The following is a 19,334-nucleotide window of genomic DNA, read 5'->3' as shown; positions in this document are numbered from 1 at the left end:
TATCAAAAAAAAATAAATTTCCACTAACATACAACAAAACTCTGCTTATATTAGAAAGCCTAAAGATGACACAAAATCTGCAAATCTGTTGTATAATTAACAAATCTAGAGCGCCTCTAAAATTTTTCTGCATCTTTGTTGAAATATTCAGAAACTCATGTCTTCACCACTTTGTTCCTGTGTTCTGCTTTAAAAACTGATCAGGCGGTTTCTTCACAAGGTTAGCAAGTTTGTAGCAGATGCGAGCAAATACTGCAGCATTTCTGCAGCACCTTATCTTCACAATTACTTCTTTCTGTATAAAAGCCCAGTTAAGAGCAAATACTGTTTTTAAGACACACACAGGCTGTCTCCAAATTGTTAGGATTATGTTCAAGCATATTCAAACAAAACACAGTATAATTCCTGAAGTAGTCGTAATGTAGAGAAACAGCTTTTTTATATTGCCTGGGGAATGCTCTTGGACAAATGGGTTTGGATGCCTACACTCACACTTCCCAGCGTTCTGTCTAGGAGCTCCTGCAGAGATGGAATAGAATCCTCAAAGCATTTTCAGTCTTACATAGTTCCTCAATTCGGGCACCGTTCTACAAGTTTCTCTGTGAGTTTTCACATCCTTAAGGCCAACTTTGAATTCAGTTCTGACTCCTCAGGAAAAACATAACTAGAAGGCACCACCTCTAAGCAAGATGTGGGAAGAAATTAACCAGCACACAGGCAGGAAATGAGAAAACTTCAAATATTGTACAAGAATTTTTTTTAATGCTCTTCTGAAAAAAAGTAAGAAAACAGCCTCATGCACCTATCAATCAATTTAGAACACGGAACTTGACAGATTCCATTTCACAACCATTTCTATTATTTGCTGAACAAAAAAGTGAAGCATACATTGTTTCCCTACAACAGTTTCACTACATACTTAAATAACAAACTATTTTCACATCTAATATTCAACACAGAACATTTATTCTCAAACAAAATTCTGAAAGGATTTATAATATACTTTCAGATGTTAAGATTATCACAGCAACTTCTGTAAATCAATTGAGAAATGGATTCAGGGATTCTATTTTATCAGTACAAGTTTTTAGGGGAAGTAAAAATTAAGCAAAGAACACCATAGCTACTGTGTTTAAATTAATAAACTTTAACAAGTAAAATTTTTTAAAAATTTAAAAATATTTACATGGCTTTTGTTCAATAAAATGTTACCTACTGATTTCATAATAAACACAGCTGAAAATGCTAAATGTCTGAAAGGAAAGAAAGTTCTGTTTGCACTCACTAAGGTACACTGCAGGTCAGATGTAACCTTCTACCAGATTACTGGTGTTAATCAGGTATTTGTCTGTATCAGAAAAAAAGCTTAACAGCCATTTTAAAAAAAAATTTTATAGAAGTAAATAGGCAATAGCCAATCTGTTGAGAACTACTCCAGATATTCAATGCAGCAGGAAATGCAGAATCTGGGGTTTTTTTCAGATTGTAGAAATATGAAGAAAATAAGTTTTCGTCACTTCTTTATGAGCCAAAGCATGCAAAAGCATTCACAAGCCCAAATTTCCCAAATTTTTGAATTTAGTACATACATTTTCCAGAGGAAATAAAAGAGCACTTTAACTGATGTTGGCCTTTGGGGAAGAAAAAAAAGAAAAAAAAAAAAGGTACATAGTCTGGCACGTGCTACAAAGTCATACATGTAAAGCAAAATTCTTGTCTTGGAAAAATCCTGCAAACCTAGAGCTTACAGGGATTATACCAGACAGAAAAGTACATGATGCATGAACAGAAAACATAAAAAAAAACATGTAGAAAAAAAGAACGAATCAGCATTACAGGATTCAGCTTAAACTTCCTGCCTTGAAGGAAGAAAAACATTCAAGGCACACCATTTCAAAAAATCTGATACAAACAAAATAATTAATAAGCTTGGTTTGCCACCTGCATAGACATTTAGTGTCAGCAACTAACAATACTGACAGTAAGGAGCCTGTCTATTGGAGTATCCAGGCGATCAAAGTTACGCCATGGTCTCTTCACTTTAATGAGGACATACAGCATACACCAACTTACCCAACCTGTTGAACTGTTGAAAAGTATGTGACTCCCTCTCTTATAAATAATTAAGCCACCTACAAATTAGAGAAAATCAGTGGTGTGCAAGCAATGACGACTGTCAAGTCTGGTTTTGCTTTAGAAATAGCATGGTGCAAAGGAAAACAAAGCCTAGTTTCTTAGTAATCACAGAAGAAACACACCACACCTTCCAATTGTCTGCATAACCCACTTTAGGCCCGACCTTCATGAGATATATCAATCAGGATCATCTCCAGGACACGTTCCCCAAGCTATACAAATCACCATTAAGGGTGGCCTGACTGTTTGGTAGCAGGGATATCTTCCTGTCGAGCAGGAGACACAAGTCTGAATCTACCCTCTGGTCGTAGAGTCAAGGATTGGGAGGATAATTTCAGTCTCTATGGGAAGACAAGAGAATTATATCTTTCATTACTCTGGAGCACCCCCTAGTAGTCACACAATATCCAGGTCCAGGGAAAGCTATCAGCCATCCCTGCCTTCAGGCCAGATGTGGGGAGGTAAACAAGGTGAGAGAGAACATGCTGTCAGAATAGTAAGTTCACTTGAAAGTAGAGAATATTTAATGCATTATCAGTGCAGCTAAGGAGAAAATAGATTAGTTAAAGCCCTTGTTCTTACTAACTTCAACACAAACAGTACTCCTTCTGTAGGTCACAAGTATTTGTCAGGGTATTGATCATCAACATGGTACTTAAGCTGACAAACTTCAAGACAGAGCCCAGTTAAATGGGTGGTAAAAGGAGTTGAGTTTTCATAAGATCTTAGTTCTTTATCAGTTGAAAGCCTGAAAAGTTTAAACTAACACACGGAGAGTTAACAGAATAGTTCCTTTCCGTCTTGTTAGTGAAATACGTGGAATGAAAAAAAATTAGCAGCTTGAGACAGCATTATATTCTAATAGGAAAAAGAAATAGTCTTATGATAACAGAACTTCTGAACCTTGACTAACCACAATACTTCTGGTGAAAAGGAAAACACTCAGAAGTATCAGACAAGGCCACATTAGAATACTCTGTGCCATGCAGAAGGAGAGGAGATACAGTATTACCAGAAAGGGGTCTGTGCCCTTGGTACCTGAAGACATAAGAATTTTTTTCTTCTTCATATATCAACACTGCTTTTGTACATCTTTATCACCAAACCACTAAGCAACAACAGCTTTTTTAAAAAATAACGCCAATAGACAATCCTAGCATTGCTAATTCTTTGAGAATGCCAAAAATACAGAGACTTGGGAAACATTCTATTTGGAAATATTCTATTTCTGTGCCTCTGGGTCTGAAAGAATAGAGTTAGAGAGTTCTTTCTTCCCTGAAGCAAAATTTACATAAGCATGTAGCTATTGCTAAATAATTTTTGCATTAGAGACAGCTCAGGGAAATGCCCTGTTCTTAAGACTCTCGAGTTTCATCAGATCACTGTGTAGGGCGTTTTATTTTTTTTAATTATTACTCACACTTGTATACTGAATCACTTATAAAACAAATAAGGTTTAATAAGTTTCAATGCCCAAGGCTACCTCAACATGATGACATCTCTGTCACGCAAGAACTGGGAGTGCTACACCCTGCAGCAATAACTAAAAAGCTGTTTGATATAATGGCAGGTTTAAAAGCAAACCTCCAGACCAAGAGAATTTAAAATGCAGATTCTTGAAACAGGTTAGAAGTTTCCCTCAAGTAAACAAATGTTATAAAAAAATGTAGCAATTTCTTATTAATCCAACATTTATAATCCTTCAAATATATAAAGTATCAGAGCACAAAAGTGAATTTAATTCAATACTGCCAGTTTCAACTGTTAGTTTCAACAACAGAGAGCAGTTTAAAAAACTGAATCTGAAATACTGTAAGCAAAGATTCCTGCTAGTGCACACCTGTTGTGAAATGATATATTACTGACGACAGGTGTAAAGAAAAAAAAGAAAAAAGCATCAGTGGAATTAAAATATGTAATGCAAGCTGCGTGTTTCAACAAGAATCATGAAACAGTCGTACTTGTTCTACACATAATGCTGAGTTAGATTAAACAGTAGCATACCTAATCACCAAGACTTAAGGCCACAAAGAGGCAGATCAAAGTGCAGCAACGTTGAACTACTCATTGCGTACCTAACTTGCAGTTTCAGTTCATTGAAATGCAAGAGTTTCATGTCTTTTTGAAACTTTTTGCCATGCCAATCTCACTACAAGCTATTTTCTAAATGCAGACCATCAGCAGCATATACCATAATCTGACTGAAATCCACCCTGTTCGGGGCAGCCCTAAACAGATCCGACGAAGAGAGAGAAAGACTTTTTATCCCCACCCTGGTGGGTTGCATTCCCGAAACCTGTTATGGTCCCGAAACCTGCCTTGCTCTACTGACCGGAATCTGAAAAATGGTCTTTTTTCTCCTGCTTGTTCAGAGAGAAATGCTCAGGCAACTACTTTGACTCTTACAGTAACAAAGTGCTGGAAGAATCCAAGGGCAAAGAATTTTGAAGCTTGTTGACACAAATTTTAGTTGTCCCTCATGACGCTGTGTTTTGCTTTACACACTTGGCAATTAATTATTATGTTTCTGCACAAACTGTTAGAATCTTGTATGTTTAAGAGAAAAGGTTTACTTACTTTAAACACTGCTCATTTTCAGCCGATATTTTTGGTTTAACAACATGCTATTGTTACAAGTGTCTTACAAAATTCTTAATTTAGAACTCTTGAAATATTTCCTACTCCACTTAAGCGCGTCTGCATACACACACAACCTGCATACATATCATTCTGAAAACCTGTATTCCCTAATGATGTAATCTGTGCTTACATTGTAATATCTGAAATTAAAAATTGAAGACTGAATGAAAGTAAAGGCTTAAAAAATTCAGTCTGCTCATACCTACCAACTGGAATAGGAGTTATGAGCTGTAGGACACAAATAAAACTGGCCTGATAAATACTTTCTCCTACCCCAAAGGAGGAAAAAAGTCATATAAATGCAAGAAGGCAGACATCTGCTTCCAGGTATATTGTATCACATTCTAGTTTCGATTCTACTTGTTAAGTATTCACCTGTTTCGCTTAGTATGCACTAATGAACAGGTGGATAGAGCCAAAGCCAAACTCAAAGGAATTATGACAAAACACTAATGTATTATACATCCTACAGGTCTCATCATGCACCTAGAATGGCAGTCAGTCTCCCTTTCCAGATCTGACAATAAAATGATGAAACATCATTCTGTCTTTTGAAACATACTGCAATGCATACAAATAATGCTTCCTCCTGCTTAAGCAGCAAGTCCTAAGTTATTCTAAATATAGATTATTTCTTGTATCTTCTGATTTGGAAGAGCTGCTAGAGAAAAAAAAAGAAAAAGAACAGAACCCCCACACCACACACTTGTTCAGTTTTGCTTTGATGTTTAGTAACATACTGTATAAAAGTCCTCATAGCAATTATTTAAAAAGAGCTGCAAATTTATGCAAATTATAGAAACTTGTACAAACACCAGCAAATCCTTAAACCTGTGCAAAGACTATACAAGAGCACGTCATCTGACTTTGCTTGCACTACCTCAATTTTGGTCAACAACAAAACCAAGAAGGAACAATTCCACCCACACTAACTCCCCCATTCCACCCAAATATATTCAGACATCAAAACTGGAACAGATACTAGAACTGTTATTCAAGTATTTCAAAATGCACACCAATATTTTTAAGGGTGTAAAACTACAAGAGGAGTGCTGTCATATAGTAGTGGTTCAGGTATTACAGATTTTTTTCCCCATGCATATTATATAAATTTTAAAACCCAAACTAAGAATTCAGCTCTGAGTCATAAACTATTGTTACTTGACAAGGTAAGGAGCATTAAACAAAAAACTTTTACAGATTAGCAAGCAAGAACACAGGAAATGGTGTGGTTTTTTAGACTATTCACATACACTCTCTAACAAGTTTAGTATGTCTTATTAAAACTATTGAGAACAGTATTTTAGTTGAAAAAGAACAGATCCAACGTTGAAGAATCACTTGGTTTTTGTTACCAGTTTTGAAAAGTCTAGGGGAGACCACTACTATATCAGAACCACTACTATATCAGAAGCCTAATCTCTTCATTTTGTACAGTTTTAAAGCAAAAAAAAAAAAAACAGGCAACCCACAAACCAATCCAAACTGAATTTTGAAATGACTACAGATATACAATCAGATATTTAAAAGCATTTTTGATAGTTATTTATCAGCATCCATACTGGCAACTTCACTTTCATTTGGTGATGACAATACTTAAAAAAAAAACCAACATACATACACGGGAATTTACATCTTCAAAACTGTTGTGGAGGAAATTCCAGCTGTATAATATCCTTTTTTAATAAACAAGAACTCTTTGTACTTTTGCCATTAAAGGTCTACCATAGCTGTATTGTATGATCATAAATACAATCATCTATCTTTTCAAGGAACAACAGTATTTACCAGGGCCTGGAGCATGCCATTCATAACAACAGTCCCCTCCATGGTTTGGAAGGAGGATTTAGATAACATTGAAAGTGTCCAGTCCAGGAAGTCTGCCATCCTTTTTTGCCTGACATCAGGGCGGACGATAAATCTGTCACAGAAAAACACAAAACACTGCAGTTACTAACTTTATGACTCTCAATGAGTAATTTTTCCTGCTATCCAAACTGGTTGCAGTTCCTAAAAACAATTTTCCAGTGGGTATTTTCCTGAATTGCTGAGGGTGGGAATACTCCAAACCATCGTAAGTTTAGCCCTTCTGTTTCTGAGCAAGGTCTGACCCAGAATTTCACTTTCATTTCAGACCAGCCTAGGAACTTGGATTCCAGAGATTTCTCATCTTAATCACAAAGCAACAAACTTTCCAAAGGTCCCACATAAGAATTATTTCCATTAGAATTAGTGAAAAGCTGAAACAAATATGAGAATTGTCCACCATTCTCACCAAGAACAGCTATTCTGCAAATTAAAAATTGGTGCAAATCAACAATTAGTCCATACTGCACTGTTATCAGCCAGGCCCATAAAGAGTAATCATCAGGGCTATATTTGTTTTCGGATCTTTGAAAAGGTCAAACACCTGTTATTTAACACAATGGCTGGGTCAAGAAATGCATTTTCACCCATCTTAGAGAGGGCAAAAGAAGTTCATCATGGTTAAACTACTTCTATAAACCTATACTCAGGCATCATCAGTGCCAGCCAAACTACAGTTAGGGCATCTGCTTCAGTTACCTAATTTAGTATTCTTTAGCACCTAAAAATTAGGTTTCTGTTCCAGCAGAGGTTCAGACTAAATTAAGAAACTTTGTTCTCAGTGCAATCAAAGGAAAAAAGGTACCTGGGAAAGCCCACAAAGTACAATTCATAGCACTTAAAGAAGGATGTATGCAGAGCCTGTATCTGGTTAGTTTATATACCTACAAATTAAATGGGGAACTGCACCAAGAGCTAACTAATGGGGAATATTAAGTACAGAGAACACCAGAAACAGTGAGCAGACATGTGATCACTCGAATTGTCTTCAAAGTCAGTATCTATTGTGTTCAGCAATAGAACAATGAGGATTTGGGGCAGGGGTTAGTTGAGGGGGGATGGTTTGGTTTTTAACAGAGCAGCAAGGACAAAGCCTTCTTTTGCACAACAGCCCAGGTAGGAGAGGTAACCTGTAAAGTAGATGAACTGGTTCCTAGACCCTTTCTCAGCCCAAAGGAGTTTAAATCTTAATTTCTCAAAGGAGTGCCCTAACCTCCAGACTAGAAGCAAGATAAAGATAAGCCTCATCTCCCACTGCAACCAGGTCACTGAGCAGATAGAAAAGAGAATTCATGAAACAAACTCCAGCTTCTTTGCCCTGTGAAAAGTAAATTACTTTGGAAAACAGGAAGTCTTGGATCTTGATGTTTCTAAACTTCACTTGAAATCCATAAACTCCTTACAGCAGGAACCAGAGCCCAGACTTCCTCTTCCTCCCCAAGGAGTTTCCTACTCAGCGTGTTACAGAGTTAGACTCCTGTATCTTATCTCTCTGTCTATTCTAAGACTTCTGCATTCCTGCCTACCTAACACTCTAACTTCAAGAAGATGAAACAGTGATCTCATCTCAGAATAACTATGCTCGTTCATTAAAGAACTGTTTTGGGATGTGAAAGCAGTGAATTCAAGTGCACCAAGGCCAAAAGGCCTGGGACCTGGGTCTTCTAATTCCTGGTGAAGTGTTTTAATCATTAGGATATTCTGAAAATGGTGTTTTCATAATAAACTAAATAATTGTAAGTACACTAAATAGTAATTTTGCTCCCATTACAGCCCTACACACCTTGATGCAGTACTAGAACCACCCTAATGTATTCTATAGCCTTGTTATGAACATATACTTTTAATAAAAATTAATTCAGTCAATAAAACGGAGGTGAAGAGACCATAAGACAACTGCTAATAACATGCCTGCATAGTACCCTGCATTAGGATGCAAGGCACTTAGGAAATCCTCCTGAAATCCAGGGCTGAGCACTGCATGAACACAAAGTTTTGGTGAATGCAATGCTGTAATCAAACACATTATATATATATGCTTCTACTAGTAATTTAGTTTTACAGATACCCTGGAGTGCAAATGAAGTGCAAATTCAATTAGTATAATGTGATGAAAGAATGTTTTAAAATTACTGTCATCCTTACTTGAGAAGGCTTCCAAATACTGGATATACCTTCAAGAGTCTATCACATTTGGTCCATTTGGGTATTTTTCTGGGTTTTTAGGAAGTGAAGAAGATAAAGGGTGCATTCAGGCACATATGAATGCTCAAGATTAATTCACTCTGTATCACACTTTCACCTCAAATACCTCTCCTTCTGTCAACTTGTGATAAGGCAGATTACCAATACAGATACATAAAAATCCCAGAAAAAAACCTTCCAATTATCGCTTCCAAAATGACTGCAAAAACTAATTAGGATAAAGGAAACAAACCTACATTCTGTCACGTGGAAATAAGTAAGTAACAGGAAAGATAATTTATTAAAGATTATTCAAATGATTCATGCATTCACTTAAATTTTGCTCTGAAGTAAATCAGAAGAGTAAATCAGAAAAGTACAGGACTAGTCACCAGAGAACTGATTCTAGTCTCTACTCCTTCATGAATTTTCCACGACACTGTCAGTTCTAAATCAAAAAAGTGTTTGTTTTGTCATCATGTTCAGAACTGTAGCATTATACTCACTAAACGCAAATTTCTAAAGCATCGAGTCCCGTGTCTGAAGTTCAGAATAAATTTAAAATAAGTACATGGACAGTTATTTCCCAAAAAGACAGTTAGGATTTGCTCTACTAAATGTTAACATTTAACAACTATTTTGGTACAATTAATCCCACAAATTTTGTGCCTCTTAATCCAGAGAAAAACGTTAACACAGATTTTATTGTTCAGACTAGCTGTCCACATCCACTATCATCATCTCATCTTGTTCACCCTACCCAGCCTCCGCTCCTGTAACTACACTGGCAAAACTGGGTTGGCAGAGCCCTCTAGTGTAGATTGAGTATATACTAGCGTAAAGATTCTGGGGCTTTGCCTGCTGTGAAAAGAAAGAAAAAAGAAAAACCAAACGACAAACTGAGCTGACTAAAGCCCTCTTCCGGTAGAATATATTGGAACATGTACTGTGATATATACTGGAAAAAAAATATAGTGTGTTCTAGCATAGTTTATGGTCTTTGTAATTTATTTTCATATGCATCACAAACAAAACCAATCTCCACTAACGCACTAGGAAAGAAGAGATGCAGAAGTTTGTTATTTCAAATTTATAAACAACCCTAGCATCAGTATTACTGATGTGATGCAAAAAATGTCAGAACTGCACCTCTGTCACAAATCGCATGGTGTCTGAACACCAACTGTGTAAAACAATGGGATTTAGAAAGTTCCATTATCCTACACCTGTTTCATTTGATGAATTATTTGACAACAATAAACCTCAAGAAAACAGAAGTATTGTTTTCTGGATGAGAGAATGAAGGAAGTGACAAGAGGGATATTAAGAAAGTAAATTCTACCATTAGTATTTCCTTTTACGTAACTTAAATACTACTAGGAAACATCAAGCCAGTAATACTAAATACAAGTTCTCTATTTACCATGTAACACACTGCAAAAATCAGCAGCAGCACAAAGTAACTGTATCTTTCTGAAACCCTGAAGCACAAACCAGTCCCTAGAAGGCAATTTGAACAGTATCCTATTAACAGTGAAGATCTGTATCACTTGTGATAGATACCTGTTCCTCTAGTAAGCAGAAGAAAACACTGCATTTCCAATAATAAACACACTATTGGATCTGATTCAAGCAAGTTTAACATCCCACACACAGTTAGCAACTTCCAGTCCTCCCAAAACTGTCATTAGTAGCATGTCAGACTGAAAAATGGCAGGAGAAATGGGAGCTTGATTTTTTCCTTTCTGCCAAGAAGCACAAAAGAGACTTACTTTGAAACCAGTACAGCAGCTGCATCTCGAGCCTTATCACTGACAACCAAGTAACACTAAAGGTAAAAGAAAACTAACTGTAAAAGAATTCATACATGTAGATTTAATAACAACTATATAACAACTTTGTACATGAATATACTTAATACTTATGATTACAAACGTTATTATGATTACAAACTGAGCTTAAGATCATAAAAAATTAACTTTCCCATTCAACAAACCGTATCTCAGTCGACAAAGTCTCCCTTCTAGTGTCTTTCAAAGCAAGTTTACCTTTACTGAAACCTTAACTTACAGTCATATTTGTGCTACCACATTCCTACAAGTGATAAGCCACTTCAGTGCTGCAGGTGTCAAAAGCATAAGCTGTTCAGGTATTTGTGGGGAGGGGGTTGTTGTTTATTTTTATCTTAAAGGAATGACAAGGTAACCACTTCGGCTTACGCCTAGTGAAACCATTATCTTTGCTGAAGATTCTTCATGCAGTCATAGCTTCCATGTTACTCATCCTGATTGAATGCTAATTTCCTACATAAATCATCAAACTTGGCTTTCCAAAAAGGCTAGCTAGTATTTTCAAATGCTAAAAGCTGTTAACATAATCAAAGGTGTGCATTTGTACCAGACAGTCATAAAATAAGACATTTTATTACTTCAGGGAAAGTAAGTGTCTCAATCTAACACTTAAACAGCAAAGAACATACTGAAGATTCCAAAACTATGGAGAAATTCTTTATAGATTAGATCAGAAAATATGGGCTTAAATAATATTCTGAAAAGACAATAATTTATTACATATTGAAAGATTAAGTGTAAGTAAAGTATCATAGGCTTCAACGTATTACAAGATGTATTATACTTACTTTTGCTATTTTAAGTATGCGATCCATTGTTGGCACACGAGCGTGCCCTTCCTCAGAAATAATATTTCCATCAAAACGGGCCAGATCAAAAGGAATCAAGCATATCATGGAGAGCCATAACAAAAGCATGTAACGAGTTTCCCAGGTCTGGAAAAGAATGGTAAACAAAATAGGCACTCCATTTTCTGGAATGTATTCCAACAAAGCGCCTAGAGCACAAGCTGTCCACTAGCTCCAAGGAACTTTCAAAGTAAGATGATGAAGAAAAAGCTCTGAATCTGAATGCTGCTGTGTCTCCTTCGGTGTTTCAGAACTACAAGTGATTCCAAACAGTAAAACTGTAATAAAATTAATGGACCCTCCCCTCTCGCTCTGACATCCAGACAAGTTTATTTCCTTCCCAAAGGAAAACTGCATGTTGCCACTTTCCTGTTTTCTCCTTCCTTCAGCCCATTTGTGTCTCCAGTCCCAAACAGAGAGAACTATGTTCTTCTTCCTAATTTCTTATGTATTGCTTTCATGGGTTTCATGAAACAACTTTAGATGTGTTTTGAGAGACAGACAGACAAGAAGGAACTTTTACAAGCTTTAAAGCTCTACAACTACAGCAGCAGCAAAGTGGTCAGAATAGATAATGTTTATTAAAAAATTATTTTAATTTAGAGCAGCAATACAATTATTGTCTTCATATCCATGATTTTTGTTACTCATAATAGATGATGTTCCCTCTTAAAATTCATATATCTTAATAAGCTTTCTGAATTCTCACTTTTCTTTATTTAAATAAGAATATGAACTACGGTATCTTGGTGGTGGACTTGATGATCCTTATGGGCCCCTTCCAACTCAAGACATTCCATGATTCTGTGATCTCAATCCATGCTTAAAAGTTCTTTGCTTAAATATTTTTTCGAATCAGAATTCTTGCCCAGAACATTCCCAGCCAAATAAAACTTTAAATCAGGACACATAATGAAGTGGTGTTGCCCTGTTTTTGAAATTGCAAACAGGTAGAAAAAAAAAAAAAAAAAAAGTTGTTCTGTGTTATTTTTCCACAGCTGGGAATATTTTATCAAAAGGCAAAAATCCAAGCAAGACATGCCTCATGCCATAACTGGGCAATGTTCTCCAATCTTCATCTTCCTCCTTTCAAAAGAAAAGGAAAAAACCCCACAAACCCCCTCACAGATACAAAGGTAGATATTGGGGGGTTGGGGAAGAATAAAGCATTTTATGAAATTAAACAAGGAAAATTAACTATTGTCTTCATTTCCTCATCAAAATAGAAGTTCTCATACCAACTTTGACAAAACCCAAAGGTTTAAAAAACAGCCTCTTTACACTAAGAAATAGGAATACACAAAACCTAAATACCGTTTTCTGTGATTTTACTTCTATGACTTCAACCTAAATTAACGTGACTATATGATATGCATAGCAGAAAGAAGATTTTTCAGTTACTCCTTTTAGAAGTTAAACCTCTCTCACTGCCTTTCTTATTACTGTTGCTTCAACTGATTTGTTCCCTTTTATGAATGGTTAAAGATCTTACTTGCACCTCTACTGCCATCACTTCTAAATCCTTAGAACATATCCCATGAAAGAAAAACACAAGACCTTTCGTTCAATAAGACATTTCTCTTCTGACAAAGTGACTTCCATACTAAATGCAGATGTTCAGTTAACACCAGACAGGGTGTATCACTGCTTTATACACTTTTTTCCAGATTTTTTTCTTATACTGTTCATCAGCTTTTTCTGCTGGAGACACAAAAGTTAAACAAAAAGTACAGCAAGTTCTCACCTCAGAGTCTTTTGGATTCTGGTCTACAAGCATATCCAAAACAGGCTGGAGATCACCTACTTCATGAGGAAACAGTGGGAGGAAAAGTTTGTACCCTCTCACCTATAAAGGAGAGTTTCAAAATTTAGTAAGCCATCTGGCATCGTCAAGTACTGAAGAAAAAGGAAAGACCCTGTGAGGACCATCTTGAATATGATCCTCATGTAGTAAGAACAGTGAGGATATGAATTAAGGTCTTAAATGCCTTAAGATTTTTACGTTTTTACAAACTTATTAAGAATTAATGGAATGATAATTCTTTAAAACAAGGGGCCTCTCGAGATTGTCTGGTCCAACTCTCCTGCCAAAGCACGGCCATCCCCAGCAGGCTGCCCAGGACCACGTCCAGTGGGGTATTCAGTATCTCCAGGGGTGGAGACTCCACAAGCCCCCGAGCAATCTGTTTCAGTGTTCAACCCGCAGTCCAAAAGTGTTTTCTTATGCTCAGATGAAAATTTTCACAATCCATCTAATTCTTCACCATACTTTTCCTTTTAACATTATGACTTGGTTTTTCACTCAATATCTCAATGTCTGCAATTTTTTTTTTACATTCAGACCTTGATTTTTACTACATTAAATAAGTTATCATGAAAACGATAGAGAACTAATCTCTCACAGTACAGTTTAAAACACTTCACTGCATTACTTAAACAATTACCTATTTTACTGTTTTTGAAAATGTGAAATTTTTTAAAGTTATTTAAACGACAAAGAAAATATGGGAAACTTACACATTTCAGTTACAGTATGTTAAAATTGGGGTTTTTACCTTTGTAATGATGTAAAGAAATTTAAACGCCAGGTGAGCTAGTGGTGGAGGAGATCCATTGTCCCGTACTATATCCAACAAGGAATTCATCATCCACTCTAATGAAAGGAGAGGGAAAAAAGTGAGACTACAAGCAGTTAGCTCACAGTTTCTCATACTTCTAATAACGAGGGAGCTAGTAGTCATGTAAGTAATATCAACCACAGCAATCTTGTAATGCAAATGTGGACCTTCTAGTTTAACAGATTCTCAAGTATATACACAAAAATTATTTAAAGATAACATTCCTACCTAAGTGGTGATCCAACAAGTGAGGTTGCTCCTGGTACTTGTCCATTATACCTGAATAGGAAAAGATATCTGTAATAAGCTAGTCAAATTAAAGGCTCTTACAGGCATTAATTGTGAGATACACCCTGATTCTAGAGAGCTTTAGCTTAAGACTTCAGTATCCTTGAGCTAAGGGCTGCCACCACCTGTAAGCAAGGTCAAAAAGTAAGAAAACTACACAGAAGTAACCGTAAAAATACAGTCTGTCCACTTCCATAGTGCAACCACCTACATTGAATCACAAACTCCCTTCCAGGGGTTTCTCAAATTACTGTGGACAAACCTCACAGCCAGATGAGACAAGCAACCACTCAGTTTGTTGCTGTCCTTCACTGCAGAGCTCTCTGTGACTCTCCTAACACAACTTACCAGCACACCATTTCTGATGGAACTCTGCAATCAGAGGACAACATTAAACCACTGCAGCTGCTCCAAGCGTAGCAGCTTTACACTGCACTCCCACCCACACAGCAACCAGAATGCTGCTTTACACCTTTCTGCCTTGCTGTTCTCATCTCCTTCATCAAGATACAGAATCCCACATACTTTTACACACTGTTCTATCTGTTAGCATGTCAAATGACTGATTGTCTTTAAAAACACATGCACAAAGATATCGCAACATCAAGAAGTGTAACAGCACTTTTCCAGCCCTGAGGCTCATGCAGCCATGGGGAAATTCTCTCGGACACACTGGGTTTCACCACAAGGCTATCTTCCTTCCCATGCCTGGAACATATTTAAAGATGGTAGTTCCACCACTGAGGATCTGGACTGAAATAGGGTATAGGCACTGCAAAATTCTTACCTCTTTCTTTTGAGTTACCTGACTATAGCAGGAAAAGACCCAACATAGTACTACTTTGCAAACGAAGGTGCTCTTCACAATTCTCAGAGCTAGCTTTTTATTTTGAAATAGAACACAGGAAATTATTCAGCAAAGAATAAAAAAACCTTGACAAATTTTAACCTGGACAAATACAAACTGTACCTGTTACTATTTGTGCTCCTCAAAACTTTACACATCACTTATCTTGCTGCCAGTAATGTCACCAGGAAAGCCTGCCATATGAGGAAAGGCTGAGAGGATTGGGTTTGTTCAGCCTTCAGAAGAGAAGGCTTAAGGGAGACCTTATCACCATGTTCCAGTATTTAAAGGGCGGCTACAAAGAAGATGGAGAATCCCTTTTTACAAGGAGTCACATGGAAAAGACGAGAGGTAATGGGTACAAGTTACACCTGGGGAGATTCCAACTGGACACAAGAGGAAAATTTTTCACAATGAGAACAATGAGTCATTGGAATAATCTCCCCAGGGAAGTGGTGTGTTCCCCAATATTGGACACTTCCAAAATTCAGCTGGACGGGGTGCTGACCATCTTGTCTAGACCGTGCTAGGTTGGACCGGATGATCCCTGAGGTCCCTTCCAACTGGTGTTTCTATGATTCTGTGATTCCTTTTGAAAACTGACGAGGAAAGAGAAACTGAAATTGAATATTGAAAAAAAATAAGAACAACTTGCCACAGTTTTTAAAAACAAAAGCATTGCCATTTAAACCTAGAATCAACAAAAAGAAGCTACAGAAATGAAAGTTGGATTTCAGAAGAGATCATCAAGTGATCCAGTATTGTGCTGGAGATTGTCTGGATCATTTTAGATATTTGGGCAAAAAATAGCTTTTTAATTAGAAAACTAAAATACCTTCTTAACCTCTCACACCAACACGTAGATTTAAGACATAACTCAACTCCAGTGCTGTAGCTGACCAGTGGATGACACCTCACACCCACTTTCAAGACACCAGCCAGTCCAACCGTATCCTTGCACTAACTTTGGGTTACCGCAGTGCTGTCTCCTGTCAAGAGGGAAGCTCCTAATCATCACTAACTTCCCGTTGTAATAAAGCAATAGCTCTCAAGCAGGAATGGAATTTAACAGCAAATTCCTTATCTTGCCAAATTGTTTTCCCAGATCAGCCTGGCAATCTAAAATAAAACTCTAAATGCTGAAGAGAATGAACTGAAAAAAATTCTTCTAATGCTATTATTTCAAAAAAAGATCTTCCTAAATTTTCCTGCAAAATTATTGTTGCAGATTAAACTATCCTCCAAACTTCTGTTTCTAACAGTTCACCAAAAAATTGAGCATTACATGTTTTTGTGAATGCTTCAGAGACCTGCATTAAACTCCTCTGTACCTGATGATTACTGTTTTACCTGCATGCAGATTAAAGGTATTCCCTAAACTTCAACGTTACATCCCACACATTTAGTCTGTTACCATATTTGGGACGTTTTGGCCAAGAAGGATCAAATTATACCTTATGACACTAAATATTATAACCAAATATTGAACAACATGTACAGTACCTATTAGTTTTAAGTATATTAACACCATATTTATGGGCAACGATATGCACGCAGAAAGTTCATACATACAATACCCAGAGACAGTACATAGAATGTGAAATACAGAGAGGCTGAGCAAGACTATCGGTTGGAGGAGATGATGGCCTTTCAGACACTGAGATTTTTTCAGTAATGGCTTTTCTATCCTATCAAAGTCAACCATTTCACGTGTGACATTGAACGATCAACACAAATATGAGTGTTCTTGCTACTTCTTTCTGAACGGTTACATGTTCATCATTAACCTCCTCGGAATAGTCAGTGAAGTCAACTGAGTCTAATACTACTGAGTAACTTCTGCAGGGTCAGGTTTCCGAATTTTTGGTTTTCTGGTTTATTTTTTGACAAAAAGAAACTAGGTAGGCAAACACATAGACACCGGATCAATACTTTGTCTGTAGGTTTTTGCAATTTCACCATTTTTGCAAAATCACTCGCAGAATGCAAGTCCACTTCATTTGATTTGTAAATACATGAAACCTTGAATTAACTTTTGCAAATCATCTGGTCAGAATAGTGGATCCAATACACAGATGTGCATTATAACAGGCTAATTACCTAGCACACTGCTACATGCAGGTAATTATTCTACTTCTATATTCAGCTGAGGTCTAGGAGCAGAATAGCTTTCATTATATGGCACAAAAGCTCAGTTACTAAGTCAGATCCAAGTTCCCTCCACTCAGAAACAACTACACGATCTGTATAGATTCAGCCACCCTTCATATTTCCTATGAAACATAAAATTATGAAATGACCCCTTTAAAGCTCAAAATGTATGCATTTTAACAAGTTATTAGGTACAAAAATGGCTTTATTTGATAGACATACAAACTTTAACTGAATTATTGCCTGCATTTGAATAGGAAACTGGAGGCTAAACACGGGTCAGAATTCAGATTTGTTAAATCTAAGACTTGGGGTTTTATTTACTGCATAGTAATGTAACATATATCTGGAAAACAAAATGAGTAAAAAATTGAATCTAAATTACCTGTTGATAGAGTTCCAGCACTATCACTAATGCAAAAGTAGCAGTTTGGTCCTTTTTTGGTAATAAGTTCCTTTAAACAATATAAGAACATGCTTCCTTTGGATGATGCGCTTACCTATGAATTTTTCCATGGTCATTTCTCGAGTCACCGGATCGCCAAAGACCCCCTTCAGGTTACCGATGAGCCCCCTGACTTCCTGACTCTCTGTGAAACTCTCCAGGATACTTCTCGTGGTGATGACACCCAGCTCCTGATTCTGGCCTTCCTCCGGCTCCGACTCCGCTCCATCCATCTCGCCCAAAGCCATGCCCGAGCCCGCCCGGCCGCGCTCCCTGGAACGCTGGGCAGAGGAACAGCCGGTCAGTCAGGCTCTCCCTGGCGCAGGGTACGCGGAGCAGGGGCGGCCGCTCGCCCCTCAGGCGGCACCGCCGCTCCTCACGGCCCGGCCCCGCCCGCCGCCATGCGGCCCACCGCACCCCTCACCGCCGCGGAGCGGAGGCCCGGCCCGGCCCGGCCCTCCCACACCGCGGGTGGCTCTCGGAGGTGGCGAAGACGCCAGCGACAGCACCGGGGACGGCGAGCGACGCCCTCACCCCCCCCCGTCCCGACCCCAGCCGGCAGCTCCCGCCCGCATTACCCTGGCAACGCCGCTGCGCTCCCCTCTGCCTGCTCCGCGCGCGCTGCCGGGTGCACCCGCCCTCCTACGGGCCGCCGCGCGGGCCGGAAGGCTGCAGAGACGGGTGCGCTCCGCGCGCGGCTCCGCCCCTGCGCGGGCGGCTGAGGGGGCGGCGGCCCGCGGGGGGAGGCCGGGCGGTGCCCAGCGCGGCGGGGGGGTTTCCTCAGGGAAGCGCCCCGCTGCTTCTCGGCCGTGTGTCTGCTGGGCCGCCGAGCACAGAAACCCTGTCCTGCCAGGAGGAAGCGGCCGGAATTTCCCTCTCCAGTGTATGGTGTAAGGTGTATGGAAGGCAACTGCACTATGCAGTTAGCCCTGACCCTCTCCATGTCTACCCTATCCATGCCAAAACACTGAATTATATGGTTAATACTCATCTTATAAAATTGTGGAAACAAAGTTCGAATGCTGAAAGCTACAACTACAGAAAAAAAAAAAAGGGAAGGGAAGCAAGTGGGCAGACTTAAACAAATGTCTGCCCCCTCACAGCAGTTACTCCCTCATGCCAGATTCTTTTGCTTTGGCTTTCTTAGGAATCTATTCTGTCCTATTTCAGCCCAAGACATACCACATCTCCATCCCCTCTTCCCACACGCTTTCCACCCTAGGTACTGAGTATTTACCAGGTAACAGCACTACTTTGCCACTTCTCTCTGGACACCATTGCCAACACTAGAAAACTACAGTCGTGGTCTGAAGTGAGCATTGGCTAAGTCACCTCAGGTTATCTTTTTACTCAATAGAAAATAAACTTGAAGGATCAGACCAGCAGACAAACTAAAATGGGTGCTCAGGTGAGATGAGTCACCTTCAGAGGGGCTCATTTCACTCTGTTGCTTATAACGGA

The 19,334-nt window shown here is 38.4% G+C and overlaps 1 protein-coding gene across 2 annotated transcripts in view; it reads right to left on the bottom strand.

Moving 5' to 3' along the window:
- TBCD (tubulin folding cofactor D) overlaps nucleotides 1–18,529 on the bottom strand; it is a 129,277-nt gene extending 110,748 nt beyond the window's left edge. For both annotated transcript variants that reach the window (XM_074888789.1, XM_074888790.1), the window contains exons 1-8: nucleotides 18,452–18,529; nucleotides 17,929–18,154; nucleotides 14,371–14,421; nucleotides 14,080–14,177; nucleotides 13,269–13,370; nucleotides 11,465–11,611; nucleotides 10,599–10,654; nucleotides 6,565–6,697 (exon numbers count right to left, since the gene is read on the bottom strand). In XM_074888789.1, the coding sequence (XP_074744890.1) occupies nucleotides 6,565–6,697; nucleotides 10,599–10,654; nucleotides 11,465–11,611; nucleotides 13,269–13,370; nucleotides 14,080–14,177; nucleotides 14,371–14,421; nucleotides 17,929–18,121 (780 nt within the window). In that variant the 5' untranslated portion in view covers nucleotides 18,122–18,154; nucleotides 18,452–18,529. The remainder of the gene's footprint in view (nucleotides 1–6,564; nucleotides 6,698–10,598; nucleotides 10,655–11,464; nucleotides 11,612–13,268; nucleotides 13,371–14,079; nucleotides 14,178–14,370; nucleotides 14,422–17,928; nucleotides 18,155–18,451) is intronic.
- Between the last annotated feature and the right edge of the window lie 805 nt (nucleotides 18,530–19,334).

Source organism: Strix uralensis, chromosome 19 (genome assembly GCF_047716275.1).
Source record: "Strix uralensis isolate ZFMK-TIS-50842 chromosome 19, bStrUra1, whole genome shotgun sequence".
NCBI lineage: Eukaryota > Metazoa > Chordata > Aves > Strigiformes > Strigidae > Strix > Strix uralensis.
This window is presented reverse-complemented; position numbering and strand designations above follow the sequence as displayed.